Genomic DNA, 17529 nt, shown 5'->3' on the forward strand with positions numbered 1-17529 from the left:
TATATAAATATATAATACATAGTAATAAATTGTATATTATATTCTGTTAGGTATAACTATACATAAAAAATAATGTTAGGTTATATTTATATTTAATATTATCTTACAATAATAATTAATAACGTGCATTGTTGTATAAAAACTGGCCTCGGTAGTACCTACCAAATTCATTGCAGTCAGTAATGGGAAAATTACTTGAAAAAAATTAACTTAGAGGATGTTGAATTACTTTAAAATGATTATAACTTCTTAAAAATAACAATATCAATAAAAGGATACGTGGGGCCCTAGATAATAATTTTATCTTTAAATTTTATAATAAATTTCACTCTAATAACAACACTATAACAGCATACTTTTGAAACTGGTGAACAAAAATTTACTGTCAATAACATAAGATTTCAAGAAAAAAAATAATGGCAGGAGAAATTAGTTAAGACGATCCAACAATAAACCAAGTAAACAAATATAGTATTAACGTATTTAATGTGATTTATGATTAAATTATAAACAGCACATAACAAATATTTTCAAGTATTCCAATTTTAAATCCCTCTAATTTTGTTTCAGCTCTAAATTTAAGCCATATCGATTTAGCAAAAAGACTTATCAAACTAACAAGTATTTTAAACAAAATTGATCCTATACCTTACCTATAGAAACATTTATCGATTAAATTAAAGATTTTGCTTCTAAAAGGTCTACAATTAAACAACTTGCTAATGATGATAATCAGAAAAAATTATTACAATATGACGATAATGAGAAAAAAATTGATGAAAACAAAAATAAATGTAAAGATTGTATTTATGTTGTTTTCAAGTTTTACAAATCTACAATTTAAATTCCATAACATATATTATCAAGTTTATTTTTAGCGTATAAATTTATCTTAACACTGTCTTACACGTAAGTACGTTGTAAAACGACGTTTTCAATATTAAAATAGGTACATACTAAATAGATTCAAAAATTGTTTATCGCAAGACAAAATGGATACATTTTTGTTAGTAAATATTGAGAAAGACATTTTACAAAACATCAAAAATGAAGACATCATAGAGTTAATAGCTAAATTAAAAATATTAAAAAAATTATGTGACGTCAAATTTATTTTTATGTTTTGATATTTTACAATAATATTGCTTAGTAATAATTATAATAATAAACTATTAAAGTTTTACTCATGTTGTTTGTATAATATTATAATACCTTGTGTTTAAATGTTTGATTTAAAATTAGAGAAAGAAATAGTAGTGTTTGTATTTACATTAAGGGTCTGTAAATTAAATCTTGTTATATACTAATAAAATTTGTATAGGTTAAGAAAAAAATTATTTAGGAGTCTAGGTGGACAGCCTGGTTAGTAATTTCTTGCCAATCCGGCGCTGTGCGTGAATATAAATAATTGTGCAGTGTGTCTACAGGATTCCGATGACTCCGCATGCCACCCTGGAACCGGCGTGTCCAGTGGTCAGGCTGTCGGTGAATCCTCCACGGCCCATGTCGTCAGTGTCGGCGTGCACGACCACGGCGCGACCAAGGATGTTGTGGGCACCGATCAGCGAGATGAGGGGGTCCGAGAAAGAGAATTTCGCCACCCCCGTGTTGTCCGCTTGGATGTTGCCTAAGTCACCGGCGTGTCTCGGCTCGTCATTTTGACCACCGTGTTTGTTCTGCGAAAAAAACGATAAATATGTTAGTATAATATAAAAATATAATGGTGCCGTCTCAGTTATACATTTTATCTATTTCACAGCAGAGTTTAGATAATATTACACTAAGCCACTAAGGGAATGTAGATACACATAATAACCGAGATAGTCGCTAAGATAGCAAACCCGGATCATCAAAAGCCAAAAAATCTGTGTTGTCCTTATAATAAAACAACTTATAGCTCTTCAATCGTCAACACTATATCCGAAACGTATTATTAAAGGATCTGGGGTGGGAAAACATTGTAAAATGGGTTAAATTAATGTTCAATTAGTTATGATAATCCATTATTGTATTTTAAAAGTACTAATGATGTTTGTACATAAAAAAAAATGAATTACCTTTTATAAGGGTTATTGTTCCAAATTTGATGAAACATTAAAATATTGTAATATTTTATTTTATCAGATTTAACGTGTTATTACTCACCCCTTGTGGGTTGAAGTGCGATCCGGTGGATAAGCATCCGTTACTCACGTCTCCCTTCTCGTGAACGTGGAAACCGTGTGGTCCTTCGGTAAGACCGGACACCACTCCTGTTACCGTAACCGGGCCACCGCGATTAGCCTGGATAAATGTCACGTTACCGTTCACCTGGCCGGGTCCCTTGAGAACAACTATGGCTTTGCGTTCTTGCTATATATTAAAAAAAAAAAACAATTTAAATAAATGTTAATAAGTTTAAAAAATGGACATTAAAGTATAAAACACATTATTTTACAGATCAGCGCACGTATCAAAACGTACTTACATGAGTAGTAGATAAATATCCTATTTTATTCTAAAAATTATGGAACAGGTTTATTGACCATTACCTAGAATATACCAAATTACCAAAAACAACAATAACAAATATCAAATATCAAAAACAAACTAATTAAACGACAAAACGCAGCATGAATCGAAGTTTTCCATTATTATTAGCCCTTATACTAAATAAATATATTTATATTAATGAAATGGCAATGATCTAACAAACAAATAAAATTATTTATTTTATGATAGATAAAACTTTTATATTTAACAATTTTATATATTTTTTGTTTCTATAAAAATGTTTTTCAAAACGTTTAGAGTATTAAACTACAATAATATTATATTTGTACATAGTATCGCTGATAATATTCAATTTATGGTAATAAATTAGGATTAAAATAAATAAAAAGAATTAGGTACATTTGAATCATTTTATTTTTTATTACAAATGTATTAAAAAAATTGTGAATATTAAAAACTGCTGATACATTCTCTTTCTTGTCATTTTTTTTCCCCAATTATATTACGATTAAATATTTTTTCTTTAAAAGATAAACTATACCTCCTAACAATAATTAAAATATTGAAATGCGTTATCTATATATATTATACAAGTAGCTATATTTAAATCATGCATAAAATATTTTGTGTTTATGTGTCGTTTTATTTTTAATTCAATTTTAAACTGTCAGCAGCACATAAGTATTAACTTTTAATAAAAAAATTGCGGTGTTTTCAAAATGCTCACATACCATGAAAATATTGAAACTATACGAGTAACCCATTGCAAAGCTCCAGTGCAGATAATTTAAAAGTATTGTATTAGGTATATGTAATATGTATAATATATGTATGTAGTCCTAAAGTGAAGATGTGTACGTAGTATAATAAATGCAAATGCATTTGTTCAAACGAGTGAGTACAATTGATTTTGTTTCGAAAGAAAATAAAATGAAAAAAAAAAGAACGAACCATACGCGGTAATAGAATTACTACACAATAATTAATATACGTAATATGTATATATGGCATATGCTACGGTAAAAGTACGAATACCGGTAAAACATAGGATACACGAAATAATTTAGTCAAACCCCGAATGATTTTCGTAGTTTGGACTTAAACAAACGAGATTCTTAAGATAAACAACCGGCGTTGGTAAAAGTCCGAAATCTATACCAATTATGTAAATTTTTTTTCCTTTGCTTTAAACTTTTACATAATATATTAAAATAATTATTGTTATTATTTAACTTGGAGTCACTCGCATGACGTTCTCGAACGTAGTTACTTGCAAGTGGACTTATTTTCCATGCTTGATAAAACTTCATAAAATATTTACATAACTAAAAAAGTAATAAATTAGTAAATTACCTCATAAAGTGCATCTTAAGTCCTTAAATATTAATTATAATATAAATAATAATTAATTTATTAATATAATAATAATTTATTATATTTAATAATATAAATGTAAAAATAATATATATATAATGTATATTTATTTATTTAATGAAAAAAAAAAAAAAATTATTAATAAATTTATTTTTATTTTTTTTTATTCCCATTTATTTTTTATTGATTAAAACAATACAAAATATATTTTATATAATATTATATTGTTTTATTCTGAAGCACTATCTTTTGAAACATTGTCCACTGCAGTGCGTGATTGGCAATGGAAATTCTCAAAGTCAGACGCAGTAAAATAATTTGTAATAATAATAAAAATTTGTGTATCTATCTAAATATACTAGTAGGTAGTAGCTAATAATATAATAGGTACCTAATATACTTAAATAGGTAGTAACTATTATTATTTTTATATACGGATATAAAGCAAAGGAAAAAATATCACATAGGTAATTGATAAAGATTTCGTACTTTTACCAACACTAGTTGTTTATCCTAAGATTTACCAAATCGTATTTGTTTAAGTCCGAACAATAAAAATCATTCGGGGTTTGACAAAACTATTTTGTGTATCCTAGGTTTAACTGGTATTCGTATTTTTACCGTAACATATACATTCTTTCAGTTAATATTGAATGAGACTACCACCGAGAGATGCGTGATATATTATAGCCGAAAAACTTGAAAGTTTCGTAGATCGCTTAATTTCAATGCGGTGAGTACGGTTTACGATCTTACAATATTTTATATTGCCAATATTATAATTGTTGTTGACAAAAGCTTCGGACCAATAATATAAATACATTAGTTAGGTATATTATGTCTTTGGTAGGGGAGGTCTATTTAAGATCTCATACACATATATTACATATTTAAATAGTAATAATATTACATTCATCATCAGATTGACATAAATATAAAATTCATCGATACCGAGACAAGTCGATTGACTCGACATGAAAATAACTATGCATAACTATATATACAGGATGATTCACCAAGTATGGTAATGCATTTTTTTCTTTTGCAATAATGCAATTATTCAAAATCTGATTTTTAAAATTTTTAAATATATTTGAAATTATAATTTGTACTCTTTAAAGAGTGTGCCGTGCAGTTAGGTGCAAAATTTTGTTTTCAAAAGACAACCCTCATTTTCTACTGTAAATCAAAATTCGGACAAGTAGTCTTTAAATTTTAGATTCTAAACGAAGTGATGAATGTATTGATTTTACAATGATGTGTATTTTTTTTATGTCTGTGTACAGCATAACTAGTCGATACAATGCTTCAATTTCAAACTTTGGGGTTGGTTTCCGATGGAAAAGTGAATATCCTTGGTGCTTTATACAGGTCAAAAGTAAACATTTTCCAACAGTTTTCAAAAAATTCGAGAAAAACAAAAAAAAAAGTGGCGGGAAAATAAGAATTTTTACGCAAAACCAGTTTTCGACTAAATTGATTTTTTAATAATATAAAAAAATATGATAACTATCTTTGGATTCAAATTTAACACTTCTATAATATATAATAGTGATCTACACGGCACCTAATGTACAGCAGAGCGGTACCCACTTACCCGTTTTTTTTAACATTGTACATTATGAATAAATGGTAAATATAAATGGGTTTAAAAGATATGCAAGGGTTATGGTAATTTGAAAATTTTAGTAATTAATATTTTCATGAATTAAAAATAATCCGAGTATATATAATAAGTAAATAATAGATAAAATGGTGTTACAACTATTTATATTTTTGCAAAACAATATTGTCGAGGACTATTGTATTTAATACTAACATTTTAATAATTGAAAAACTACTCGTTCGATTTTTGATTTACATACATCAGTATTTTATATTAAAGATTGTCCACTAAATTATGTACAACGGCGATCAATAGTAAAAGTGCATTCCAAAACGTGATCTGGTCTACCAGGCGAACCGCGTGTACGTCATAAAGTAATTTGTTATATGATATAAATATTGTAACGGACGGTCAAATATTTTTTGGATCTGTCATCGTTTTTCAGCAAATCGTTATTTGTTTATTTATTTATTTCCCCGTCTTACTCATGAAACCGGTACCTACCCCGTACGATTCCATCAGCGTTTTTATAGCCAATACTATACATTATTATTATTATTATACAACAGTAGCCAGGAATCATAATTTTTCTATTACACATAATACAATGGCACAATTTATATATTAATTGTATAGTATGTACGTATATTTTGACTATATTAAATTTACATGTATACACACCTACATAAATTATGAGTTACGATTAATTTAACGTGTGTTGAAAAAACGTCGAGTAATAGGAGATCCGCCTGGGAAACGTGACGAACTATATACCGCGGTAGAGGTATTAATATTACTAATTATTATTAATCGGTCGCTTCTGGGGCAATCAAAATGTAAATGAGATTCCCCCGTGGTGCATGTGCATGTTTTCAAAGTTTAGATTTTTTTTTTTGACAGACGAAAAGTTTTTATTACGTTTAAACGGTGGATAATATTTATAAATATATATGTATATGGCTCAAGTGTACTTACAAACGCCAGGGAAGCGCCCGAGACTAACACTGCGGACGCAACCGACAAGGTGATCAGCAACATGATTTTGGGTGCCATGGTCTGTAAAAAAAAATAATAATAATAATAAGTAAATAAGTAGTTCTAAACCAGAATAATATGATTTGTCATAACATATTGTGTAATAATTTTTGTTTTTGATTCAAACGGTTTTTAATAGTCCTAACTTTTCGGCGATATAAATACTTAGCATGTTATTTCGAAGTGGGTGTGTATAGTACTATAGTGTTATACTGTAATATTACGTCATAATGATTCATGTAAAAATTTCTTTAGAGATAGTAGCTTTTTTTTCTTATCAAATTTAATTTGTTATTCATGATAGGAAAATAATCATAAAAAAGGTCAGTTGTGTGTATAATATCACGTTATAACTTATAACTTATAAGTATAGACTTATAGTGGAATCTTTTTTTTTATGGTTATTGATAACGAAAAACATATTGATTTCATGGTACAACTACCAAGAAAAATGTATTTACTTTTATAATACGAATCATAATATTTATTGAAATTTAATATACATTATATTGTTATCGTGAGAGGTTGTGTAGACTAAGAGACCAAACGGCTAACTTAGCAATAAATGTTTTCGTATCCCTTCTAAAGAATTCCGAGAACGTCATTCAGTGCACTATATTATTCTTCATTTATTCTAATAATAAGTTACTACAAATAAAGTTTGTTTAGTATAACATAAAATACTTGTATTTTAATAGAGTACTAGGTATTACAATTCTGTTATAGTCCATGAATAATGCCTATATCTACGTATTACATAATTATACCAAATATTCTGCGAGATAGATAACAAACAAATGAAATGTATACTATTATTATTATTTTCGAAAACTTCAGATTTTCAATTCCTGTCAGTGATTTTATAAATATATAACTAGAAATTGAAAAGAAAATAGGATCAATTATTTTCTCGAGATGTAGAACATTATAGGTAATAACAAAATGTATTAAATTAATGAAAAAATGAATTTGTCAAATAATACTATTACCCTCTCAACACTATATAATGAGGTCGAATTTCGTCGCTATTTATATATATTATATAAATGACTTGTTGAAATGTCGAATTCTTATGTTGATCAACATTATATTATAATATAATAATATTTTTATTAGTTTAATATTTTCATCGTCCATGTATATCGTTTCACCGTCTCACACTGCGATACATATACAAGTAGCATCATATAATAATATACATAATTTATACAGATACCTATTTACTATTTATATTATATGATACGTTCATATAGGTAAACTTGCACATGCAAGGTAATAACAATAATTTCACCCATTTTATAATGTATGGTTATACATTATAATATTATATTATAAACGCTAGCGTATATATACTATACCCGTGATAAAAGATAATATATTTTAATATATATAATATATATACTATATGTATATAATATATCAAAAATATTGTATATACACATAACCACTGCAAAGTAATAAATAAAAAACGCTAAAATAACGTATACGTTCATATCATGATATGTATATATTTTTATATTATATTATATTAAATACGTTATTTTTTCGTTTTTTATTTATTATATTGTAGTTGTGATTATATATATGTATAATCATTATATATATACCTATTGTAGTCACCAATAAATGATTAAGGAGGAATACCGTGTATACTGTATAGTGTATATTACTGTGTATACATTATACATAATATTGTATTATGGGTAGGGTATTCGTATGAGGTACATGTCACCAGTAAAGACCATGATATTCGGTAGAAGAAAATATAATTTTAAAACGGTTTAGAGATATCATCGTATTAAAATTTTAACGTGAGCTTACTATATATTATAATATGTGTACACACTACACAGTGCTATGATGCATTATGCAGTTTTTGCGTGCACGTATGAATATATATCGAAGGCTTTGCTTTGTATAATTATAAAGCTATTATAAAGTATAATATTTAATTATAATATTAGTCTGTATAACTGATTCTTTTACTTTGTCAAAAATTATACTTATTAAAAAGAGTGGCAAAATATAGTAATAAACATTTTAGTTTATTCATTTTAAATTTATAAAATAATGATGAGATCTAATAGTAAGTATAGTCCCCGATAGAATAATATATTAAAAAAATATTCAGTTGAGAAAAAGTATTTTTTCCGAAAATTGCAAATACAATGAGACACGGTATACATTTTTATGCATATTATTTACGTATGAGTATGTATACAGGAATGTCATCATTACATGTTTATATAACACACACACAAATTTATAATACATTATCGTCATTATGTATGTATTGTTAATTCACACATAAAACTGGGTGAGTGTTGGGCTACAGAAAAATCCCGAACATGCAAACATTAAAAAAACTGGAAGATTTATCTACATAAATCGTACGAGGTCAGGGGCGCCCGCAGAAAATCAGCTCAGTGGGTGCAAATTGAAATGCATGTTATATATTTAACATATATTTACTTTATTATATAAACATAACTCAAAATTTAATGCAAAAAATTATGAAAATTATGAATCAAATAGTAGAGGAGAGTGTTACTTGTTTTCGGGTAATTCCCGTATATTTTGTTCTGACATCTAAATATAAATATATAGTCTAGATAGTAGATATAATAATAATTATACCATACACAGTGACACAGTGTATAAGAATATACTAAATATCGTCATAAGACATAAGGACATAATATTATTCTGTGAAAATTTACCTTACGTGATTATTGGTTTTTAGAAAAAAAATCAGAAAAAAATTGAATATTTTATAATATAATATAATTATTTTTTTGTATATTAAAAAATCTCAGTGGGTGCAATGGCACCCACTGGCCCCTCTCTCCGGGCGCCCCTGTACGAGGTGCAAGCCAATTAAAAACAACACGTGCGTGGTTGTTTATAAATGTTAATGGGAAGACGCAATTACTCCTACATAAAAATACAGACAAAAAAACTATACGAAAAATTTTACTCTCCTAACTGTAATGACATAACATCGATTAGTAATTCAAAAAACTTTAAACAACTAAAATTGTATACAAATAATATACCCACTGCACAGTGATTGTTTAGAGGGGGCCAGGGGGGCTTGGGCCCCGAGCGGGGAATTTTGGAGAGCATTTTGATATAAAACGGTAGGTACTTGGGTCATTTGGGTGCAGATAACGTCTCTACCATTACATTAAACATATAATTCAGTTGAGAGTTTGACTGTTCTCAAGATCCTAGATAGTCTATATTATTTATTTTACACAATTGTTGTAACCATTAATACGTATAGCCATGAAAATTATCTTTCATTTTCTTTTGAAAAAAGTTTTGTTGCTCCATAAAACATTACACAAACCATATTAACGGTTATAAAAACCAAATTCACGTTCCATATTTAAATAGTGTGTTTTAAAATACATAAAGTTTTTTAACTTTCAATGTCGATCTGTAGTACAGTGTAATATTAAAATAATAAGTGTACCTATGTACCTAACTATAAAATATTTTGTTACATTTTGTCTACTTTATGAATTATAGAAGACTAAATAGAGAGTTAGTTAGCTCGTGTATACCTATTTATCGGTATCTATAAGTAAATATATAAAAATAGGTAAATCAATATATTTACTATTAAACATACATTAGTTTTAAAAGCTTACAAATATTATTTCAATACAAACGAGTTTGTTTAACATACATGATGATGTTAAAAAAGCGTATTTAATGCGTTTATTTAAATGGGTTATTACAAATAATTCAAATATTTTTATTTAAAATACAATTTGTTTGGTGCGAAAAGAATCTTATATAATAAAGCGTGAACAATAGTTCGTTTCACTATGAAAAGAGTGCGCCTCGGTCGCCGTTTTTTTCTTCCATGGCCCGCCGCCGTCGTTATCGCGAAAACAGACGGTTCTCCAACGCCGCCGTCTCGATAACGCGTTTTTCTTAGGTTAGGTTCGATTATTACGCGGGTTTTCGACGATTTTATTATTTTTTCGATTTTTTTTTTTATTTTTTTTTTTTATCGGCTGTTTGTTATATTAAAATATGTTGTTGTATTTTCAAGTGTACGTTGCTTTGGGAAACGTTATATTAAATAGACAATTAATATTAATATAAGCTTTATTACACACGAACTATATGGAATTATTATACAGGTATATATGATGGCATACTCTTCATTTACATATAAAATTGATATGTCTCATAATATAAAAGCCCCTGAAAGAGTTGAGTACAGGTATAGTTAGGTAAGTCAAAGTTGTAATTGCAAATATTCTTAATCATACCTAAGAGTTTCTGTAGGAAATGTTTATGACACTTTTGTTATAGTATTTTATACGTATTTAACGCGTTTTCGATTTTCGCTCGATTATTATGCGGTTTTTCGAAAAATGTTCGCTTTTTTTACGATTTTCATACTTTTCCGAACGTTTTCCGTTCCGTTCCGTGCGTTTTGGGTTCTTCCGAGTACGACGACGTTTTCCTTCGATTTTTTGTTTTTATTCGACTGTTTTTTCCGATCTGTCTGATAATTTGTATATTATAATACAAAATGATGTTGTTTTATATTCAACCGTTGGTTGTTTTTTTTTGCTGTGTGTTTCTAGACGACATTTCACCAAACAATACAATGTTCGTGTAGGTACATGATTATAATATGTTATAAAAATACCTATAGATATGAGTATTTCAACTGTACGTTGCTTTGAGAAACGTTAACGGCTTATTTTGTAGATTTATTATTAAATACTTTAAATAGATGTATGATTAAGGTATTTAAGTAGGTAGTGTTACAGATATACATTAAATAGATAATTAATAAAAATAATTAAGCTTTATTACACACGAATTATACGAATTAAAACTGAGCTGAACGAAAAATTCGTCGCAACACAGAAACGGTTTAAGTGCTCGAGATTCGGCATCAGTATCCAGCTTAAACTGTAGTCGATAGGATAAGGCGTAAGTTCCCCGTGGTAGGTAATAGGAGGTAGAGCGGGTTCGATTCCCTCTCTGGCTGTGCCTTTGGCGCATTTTTACGGCGACGCTCTAATTAACGTCTCTTCCGCCCGTATCCAACAATTTTTTGCATTTTTTTTCGAGTTAGTTTTTGATTTTTTAATTTGAATTTTGAAAATTAAAGCTATTGCTTTCTCTTATACGATAAATACATACGTCTACGATTTTTTTCAATACCATATTATTACGATTATTATAAGTATATATACATATAAAGTGTAGACGTGTAGTACGCTACAACGCGTTTAAGGAGTACGTAATTTTGAATTGATATGTTTTATAAATTAAAAATATTTATCTTTTACTTAATACTTAAAAAAATAATATATGTTTTATAGTTTCTTACACTTACATATCAAAAACAATATCTGAACTTTGACATTAGGAGGTATGAAAATTATGGATTTAACTTTCGGACATTGATTTACATCATATTATGATGACTGATAGCTAGACATTCAATTACCATTTTCACTAAATAAATTTTATAATATAAAAAAAAAGAACCAGGCATGCGACGGGACACGGTATGAGATTGTTCATATTATACTATATTGGTATCATAACCTACTATTTACACATTGTCCGCGATCCGGCGCAGTCGGATTGCCTACGTGGTGGGTTTAATGCCGTTTAATTCGATTTTTCCCAATGATAACTGACAACTCGACTTGAATGCTCGCATGTAATTCGACTTTATACTTATTATCCTACAATACAACATTAGACTTTCGACGTCGGAAGCGCAGGCGGATTGCATTGTCAGACATAGATTTAGGTACGTGATGACGTGATGATTGATAGTTAGACACTCGACTATCATTTTCGCTAAATACATTTTTTTATATACAAAAAGAACAGGGCATGCAATGGGAAACGGTATTACACCAGTTTAGGACTGATAACTAGACACTCAATTACCATTTTTCGTATTTATTTACTCCACTTCAGTACTTTTCTTACTTTTTTAGTGTATGATTTCTTTCTAGACACCCGATTACAATTTTCCATCAAATTCCTGATAACACGATGTTTACACAACCCCCTCGAAGGCGCCGAAGGCGGCTTCCACCAGCCCAGAAATCGAGGCACACCGACCCCCTCGAAGGTTAAGTTAGGACCCCCTCGGCTTCTTCCAAACCACCGGAGGTTAGATTAACTAAAATTGTGACTACTATACTTTTTACGATATTTTCTTTACAGTCCCGACTCCGACCTAGGGTATTCACTTAGACCGAATTTCACAGCAGAGCGAGGCACACCGGCCGCTATTATTATAAGTATATATATATACATATTATTAAGTGTATTACTATAACGCGTTAAGGGAGTACATTTTGAATTGTTATGTTTTCAATTTTTATGACATCTGATATGTTTTATAGTTTCTTTTATATCAAAAATAACATCTGAACTTTGACATTAGGAAGTATGACAATTATGGATTTAACTTTCGGACATCGATTTACATCATATTATGATGACTGATAGCTAGACATTCAATTACCATTTTCACTAAATACATTTTATAATATAAAAAAAAAGAACCAGGCATGCGACGGGACACGGTATGAGATTGTTCATATACATATATATTATATATATTGGTATCATAACCTACTATTCACACATTGTCCGCGATCCGACGCAGTAGGATTGCCTACGTGGTGGGTGGGTTTAATGGCGTTTAATTCGATTTTTCCCAATGATAACTGACAACTCGACTCGAATGCTCAAAATATGTTATTCGACTTTATACTTTTTATCCTATAATACAACATTAGACTTTCGACGTCGGAGGCGCAAGTGGATTGTATTGTCAGATATAGATTTAGGATACAGATTTAGTTACGTGATGTGATGATTAATAATAGCTAGACACTCAACTACCATTTTCGCTAAATACATTTTTTTATATACAAAAAGACAGGGCATGCAATGGGAAACAGTATTACGCCAGTTTAGGACTAATAGCTAGACACTTAATTCTTTTCTAGACACCCGATTACAATTTTCCATCGAATTCCTGATAACACGATTTTCACCCGACCCCCCTCGAAGGCGCCAAAGGCGGCTTCCACCAGCCCAGAAATCGAGGCACACCGACCCCCCTCGAAGGTTAGGTTAGGACCCCATCGGCTCCTCCCAAACCACCGGAGGTTAGGTTAACTAAAATTGTGACTACTAGACTTTTTACGATATTTTCTTTACAGTCCCGTCTCCGACCTAGGGTACTCACTTAGAGCGAATATCACTTAGACCGAATATCATTTAGATCGAATTTCACTTAGACCGAATTTCACAGCAGAGCGAGGCACATCTAGTATTCTATAAACTATGTTACTTTTACGCCAATAATTGGGTAGGTATAACATTAGTAATTAATACTTATTTTAATTCAGCCTATAAATAATTTTATAATAGCACAATTACGTAATTACATGTTTCTGTAAAATAAAATTGTCTATACAAATATTTTTTTTAAGGGTTAAGACTGTTAAGAGTATAACCCCTGTTTGGAGCCGTTAGGGGTCCGATGACATATTACATTCATGCATAGGTACTATAAATAGTATGGGCTAGGTATAGTATATTCATATGGAGTATAAATATATATAATATAAACTAATCATTATAAATTATATTGAATATATTATTAAATTCTATGAGATTGAAAATGTATCTCATAATATATGTATATAATACCTATACGAAATATTCCAAGAAATAAAGCCAAGACAAACAATATTAAAAATACAGTTTCAAATGTTAACGATTGGTTTTTTAACTATTAAAAATGCACATAATATATATAATAAATATATAAAAATTATTATTATAAAATAAAGAAATCAGTTTGTTCATAAATTGGTTGCCGTAAACATTATAATACAATAATTAACAAGACTCAATTTATTCACCAAAAACCTAATTTTAACTTATAACTTTATAAGTCATGTAAAGCAATGCATAGTACTTTATTATACTTGTAAATAAAAAACTTAACTATAATGTATAATTAATTAAGTAATAATATAGCCTATGCCTAATATTTTTTCTTTCTATTCTAAATGCCTAATTTTCCATACTTCTCACCCAACCTTTACGTCGTTAAAATGTAAATAAAATAATAGTTTATTATTTATATAAATAAAACAGACATACCTTAGTACACAAGATGAACAGTGACGATTGTAATCTTCCGCAGTTTCACAGTACCTCGCAGCTATGACTCAAAAACGAGACTGAGTTAATCTGTTACGTGTATCTACTACGATAGACATTGGCAAACTAGTGAGCCCAAATATAATTTGTAACGAAATTGTTTACCGACTACCAACGACGACAGATTAGAAGCCGCCTATCCACTCTCCCCACCATTTTACGGCATGTGGCTAGGTGAACAGTGAAGCCATAATACCATAATCTATACGTATTCAATTTTTTTTTACGTTCAAATTAATTAAATATATATTAATATATTTTTAATAGGTAAAAGGTCCTCAATCGGGTTTCAATCATAATTAACTATTATTTAAATTGAATATTATAATAACGACTAATGTTTTCAATAATGATAATTCTAATCAAATTTTCTATTTTAACGTAATAATGACAAGTGTTTAATATTTAATATTTATATTTAAAAACATGTTGGATCCCCTCCCCCCGACATTTTTTTCACAGTTACAAAATTGCTACAGGTTAAATAAATTAAGTGTTTTATTGATTATTAAAATATAGACGTAAATCATTCTCTTGAAGCGAATTCATAACTCATAAAGTCATAACATATCTATGTACATTTTACCAAAATCTATATACACAGTCAATATCAGAGTTGGAATTTTTTAGCACTTAAAATTGCATGCGCTATAATATGACCTTAAATATTGCTAAATATGCACTAAAAAGATGGAAAAAAAGAAGGAAATCTTACATTAGAAATCACCAAAAAATCCCAACAATATAAGCAGATAACAAAAATTAGAACCAAATGCCTAATTCGAAATCATCGTAATAGTCTATTTAACATTATACCTATAATCTATTTAATATTATCGATGTAATTGTACGGCGTTGTATTAGTGTAATCGACCTATTTACCTACTTAATCTATACATCTACAATTTATTTGATTATTCGATTGACGAAAATCTAAAACCTTGTACTGGGAAAATATAATTTCATAAAATAATACCGATTTTGATTCAAAAAAAAAATAAAAAGCAAAAAAATCTCAAAAAGTCCAAAAAAGCACTAAACATTGAAAAATCACAAAATATGCAATTAAATTAGGGACTGAAATGTACAATTACTTAATCGAATCATACGCGCACATAATTATTAAGTATATTGATCAAGTGTTCGTATTTGAATCTGTTTATTTCCACCACTACAGAAAATAATATCATGACATTAGAAAATAGAAGTTATTAATTTAACAAGATCATATTGTGTCGGTTAATGAGTTAGAGTTGACAATTATTCACTATCTCGCCTTTCTGTCGCAAATCCATTACGCGCATTACTCGAGACATGGTGTTGCAAAACGTACGGAACCACCTATATCCATATAAAGGTTATATTTTAAAATACATCATAATTAATAATATTATATTGTTTGGAGGTCTACGAATTACGATGATGAATTATGTCGGATCGTCATTAGTTAAAAGTGTTCTACTTGTTCGATCCTAATCGTCATTATGATGAACATTAAAATGTTCATAAATATATTATATATATAATATTGACCGCATTTTCGGCATTCCATTCCTAATCGAAATGCAAATTCATTTTATTACGACGACTGTTTATACGCTTAAGCGTGACTAAAATTTAAATGTTTTCATAATATACAAGTACCTACCCTATGCGTTAAACTAAAAATATGTTATTTTCAATATAGCTTATGAGTGAATAATTAAGGATTTCGCTGAGGCCTTTTGTAAGTCAATTACCTACCGGCTAAGCCCACAGTATCAACCACCTTAAATATACCTACTCCCTATGAACGACACTGTTACTTCTAGTTTAAATAATTAGGTAATAACCATTTAAATATGGCAGTTAATAGCTAAAGTGTTAAAAAAATATATTGCACATGTTGAACATTGTTAAAATGTGTTATACATTCAATATTCATACAACTATAAGTTAAATATTGTATCTATATACTTATTACAAAATTGAAAATAGTATAATAATATGTCCATATAAATATATCAATATATCGTATTTGAATAACGACCTGAAGTTGTGTAGTATATGTATATTGGAATTATTAAGAATCCAGATAATAGCTAAGCATAGAAAATATATTTTTCTTTCATTAGTCGTTGCAGGATATAGATTATATAAAATTCAACGTCGTGGTAATAAATATCTATACTAAATATCTACAATTTTCATTATCATTTATACTAAATACATAATCGTTTTTTGTTAATTTTAAGTAATTAATCAAAATCAATACAACTATGTACCTATTTGTAACTATACTTTATTTTTACTCACACATATTAAACAAAAAATTAGACACCTAAGTTGTTTGAATACATTTTAAGTTATTTAAGTAAATTTATTTAAAGATATAATGTACATAACGATTCGTATGCATAGGAAAAATATTCAAACACCACCTGTAACATAATATAAAAATGTGAGTGACAGTTGTTAAATTGTTAATATAATTTCCAAAAAAAAAAAAAATTGAAAGCTGAGTAAAAGTTGATTCATTCTAGATATTCAATGAGAACAATATAGGTTTATTTTTATTAAGATAAGAGATTTAAATTTATTAGTTTTTTTTCGAAAATGATTTAAGCCGAAAGCTATTAAATGTGTTCAGTGTTCAACTGATTTCTAAAACATAAAAACGATTCATATACAATTTGAAGATTAGTAAAAATAGAAAATAGGTAATATGATATATTTAATAATAAATAGAAAAAAGTGTTGCAAAGTATATACCTATGTCTAGGATAATTATTATT

General features: G+C 28.5%; 1 protein-coding gene across 1 annotated transcript; it reads right to left on the minus strand.

The window, feature by feature from the left end:
- Window positions 1-497: 497 nt before the first annotated feature.
- Window positions 498-14840, minus strand: LOC126551698 (uncharacterized). Its single transcript, XM_050205707.1, has 4 exons — window positions 14696-14840; window positions 6449-6529; window positions 2146-2352; window positions 498-1676 (listed from the first exon to the last, which is right to left on the minus strand). Exons 2-4 carry the CDS (start codon window positions 6524-6526, stop codon window positions 1422-1424), a joined length of 540 nt encoding a protein of 179 aa, XP_050061664.1. The 5' UTR covers window positions 6527-6529; window positions 14696-14840; the 3' UTR covers window positions 498-1421.
- Window positions 14841-17529: the final 2689 nt, after the last annotated feature.

Source organism: Aphis gossypii, chromosome X (assembly GCF_020184175.1).
Source record: "Aphis gossypii isolate Hap1 chromosome X, ASM2018417v2, whole genome shotgun sequence".
Lineage (NCBI taxonomy): Eukaryota > Metazoa > Arthropoda > Insecta > Hemiptera > Aphididae > Aphis > Aphis gossypii.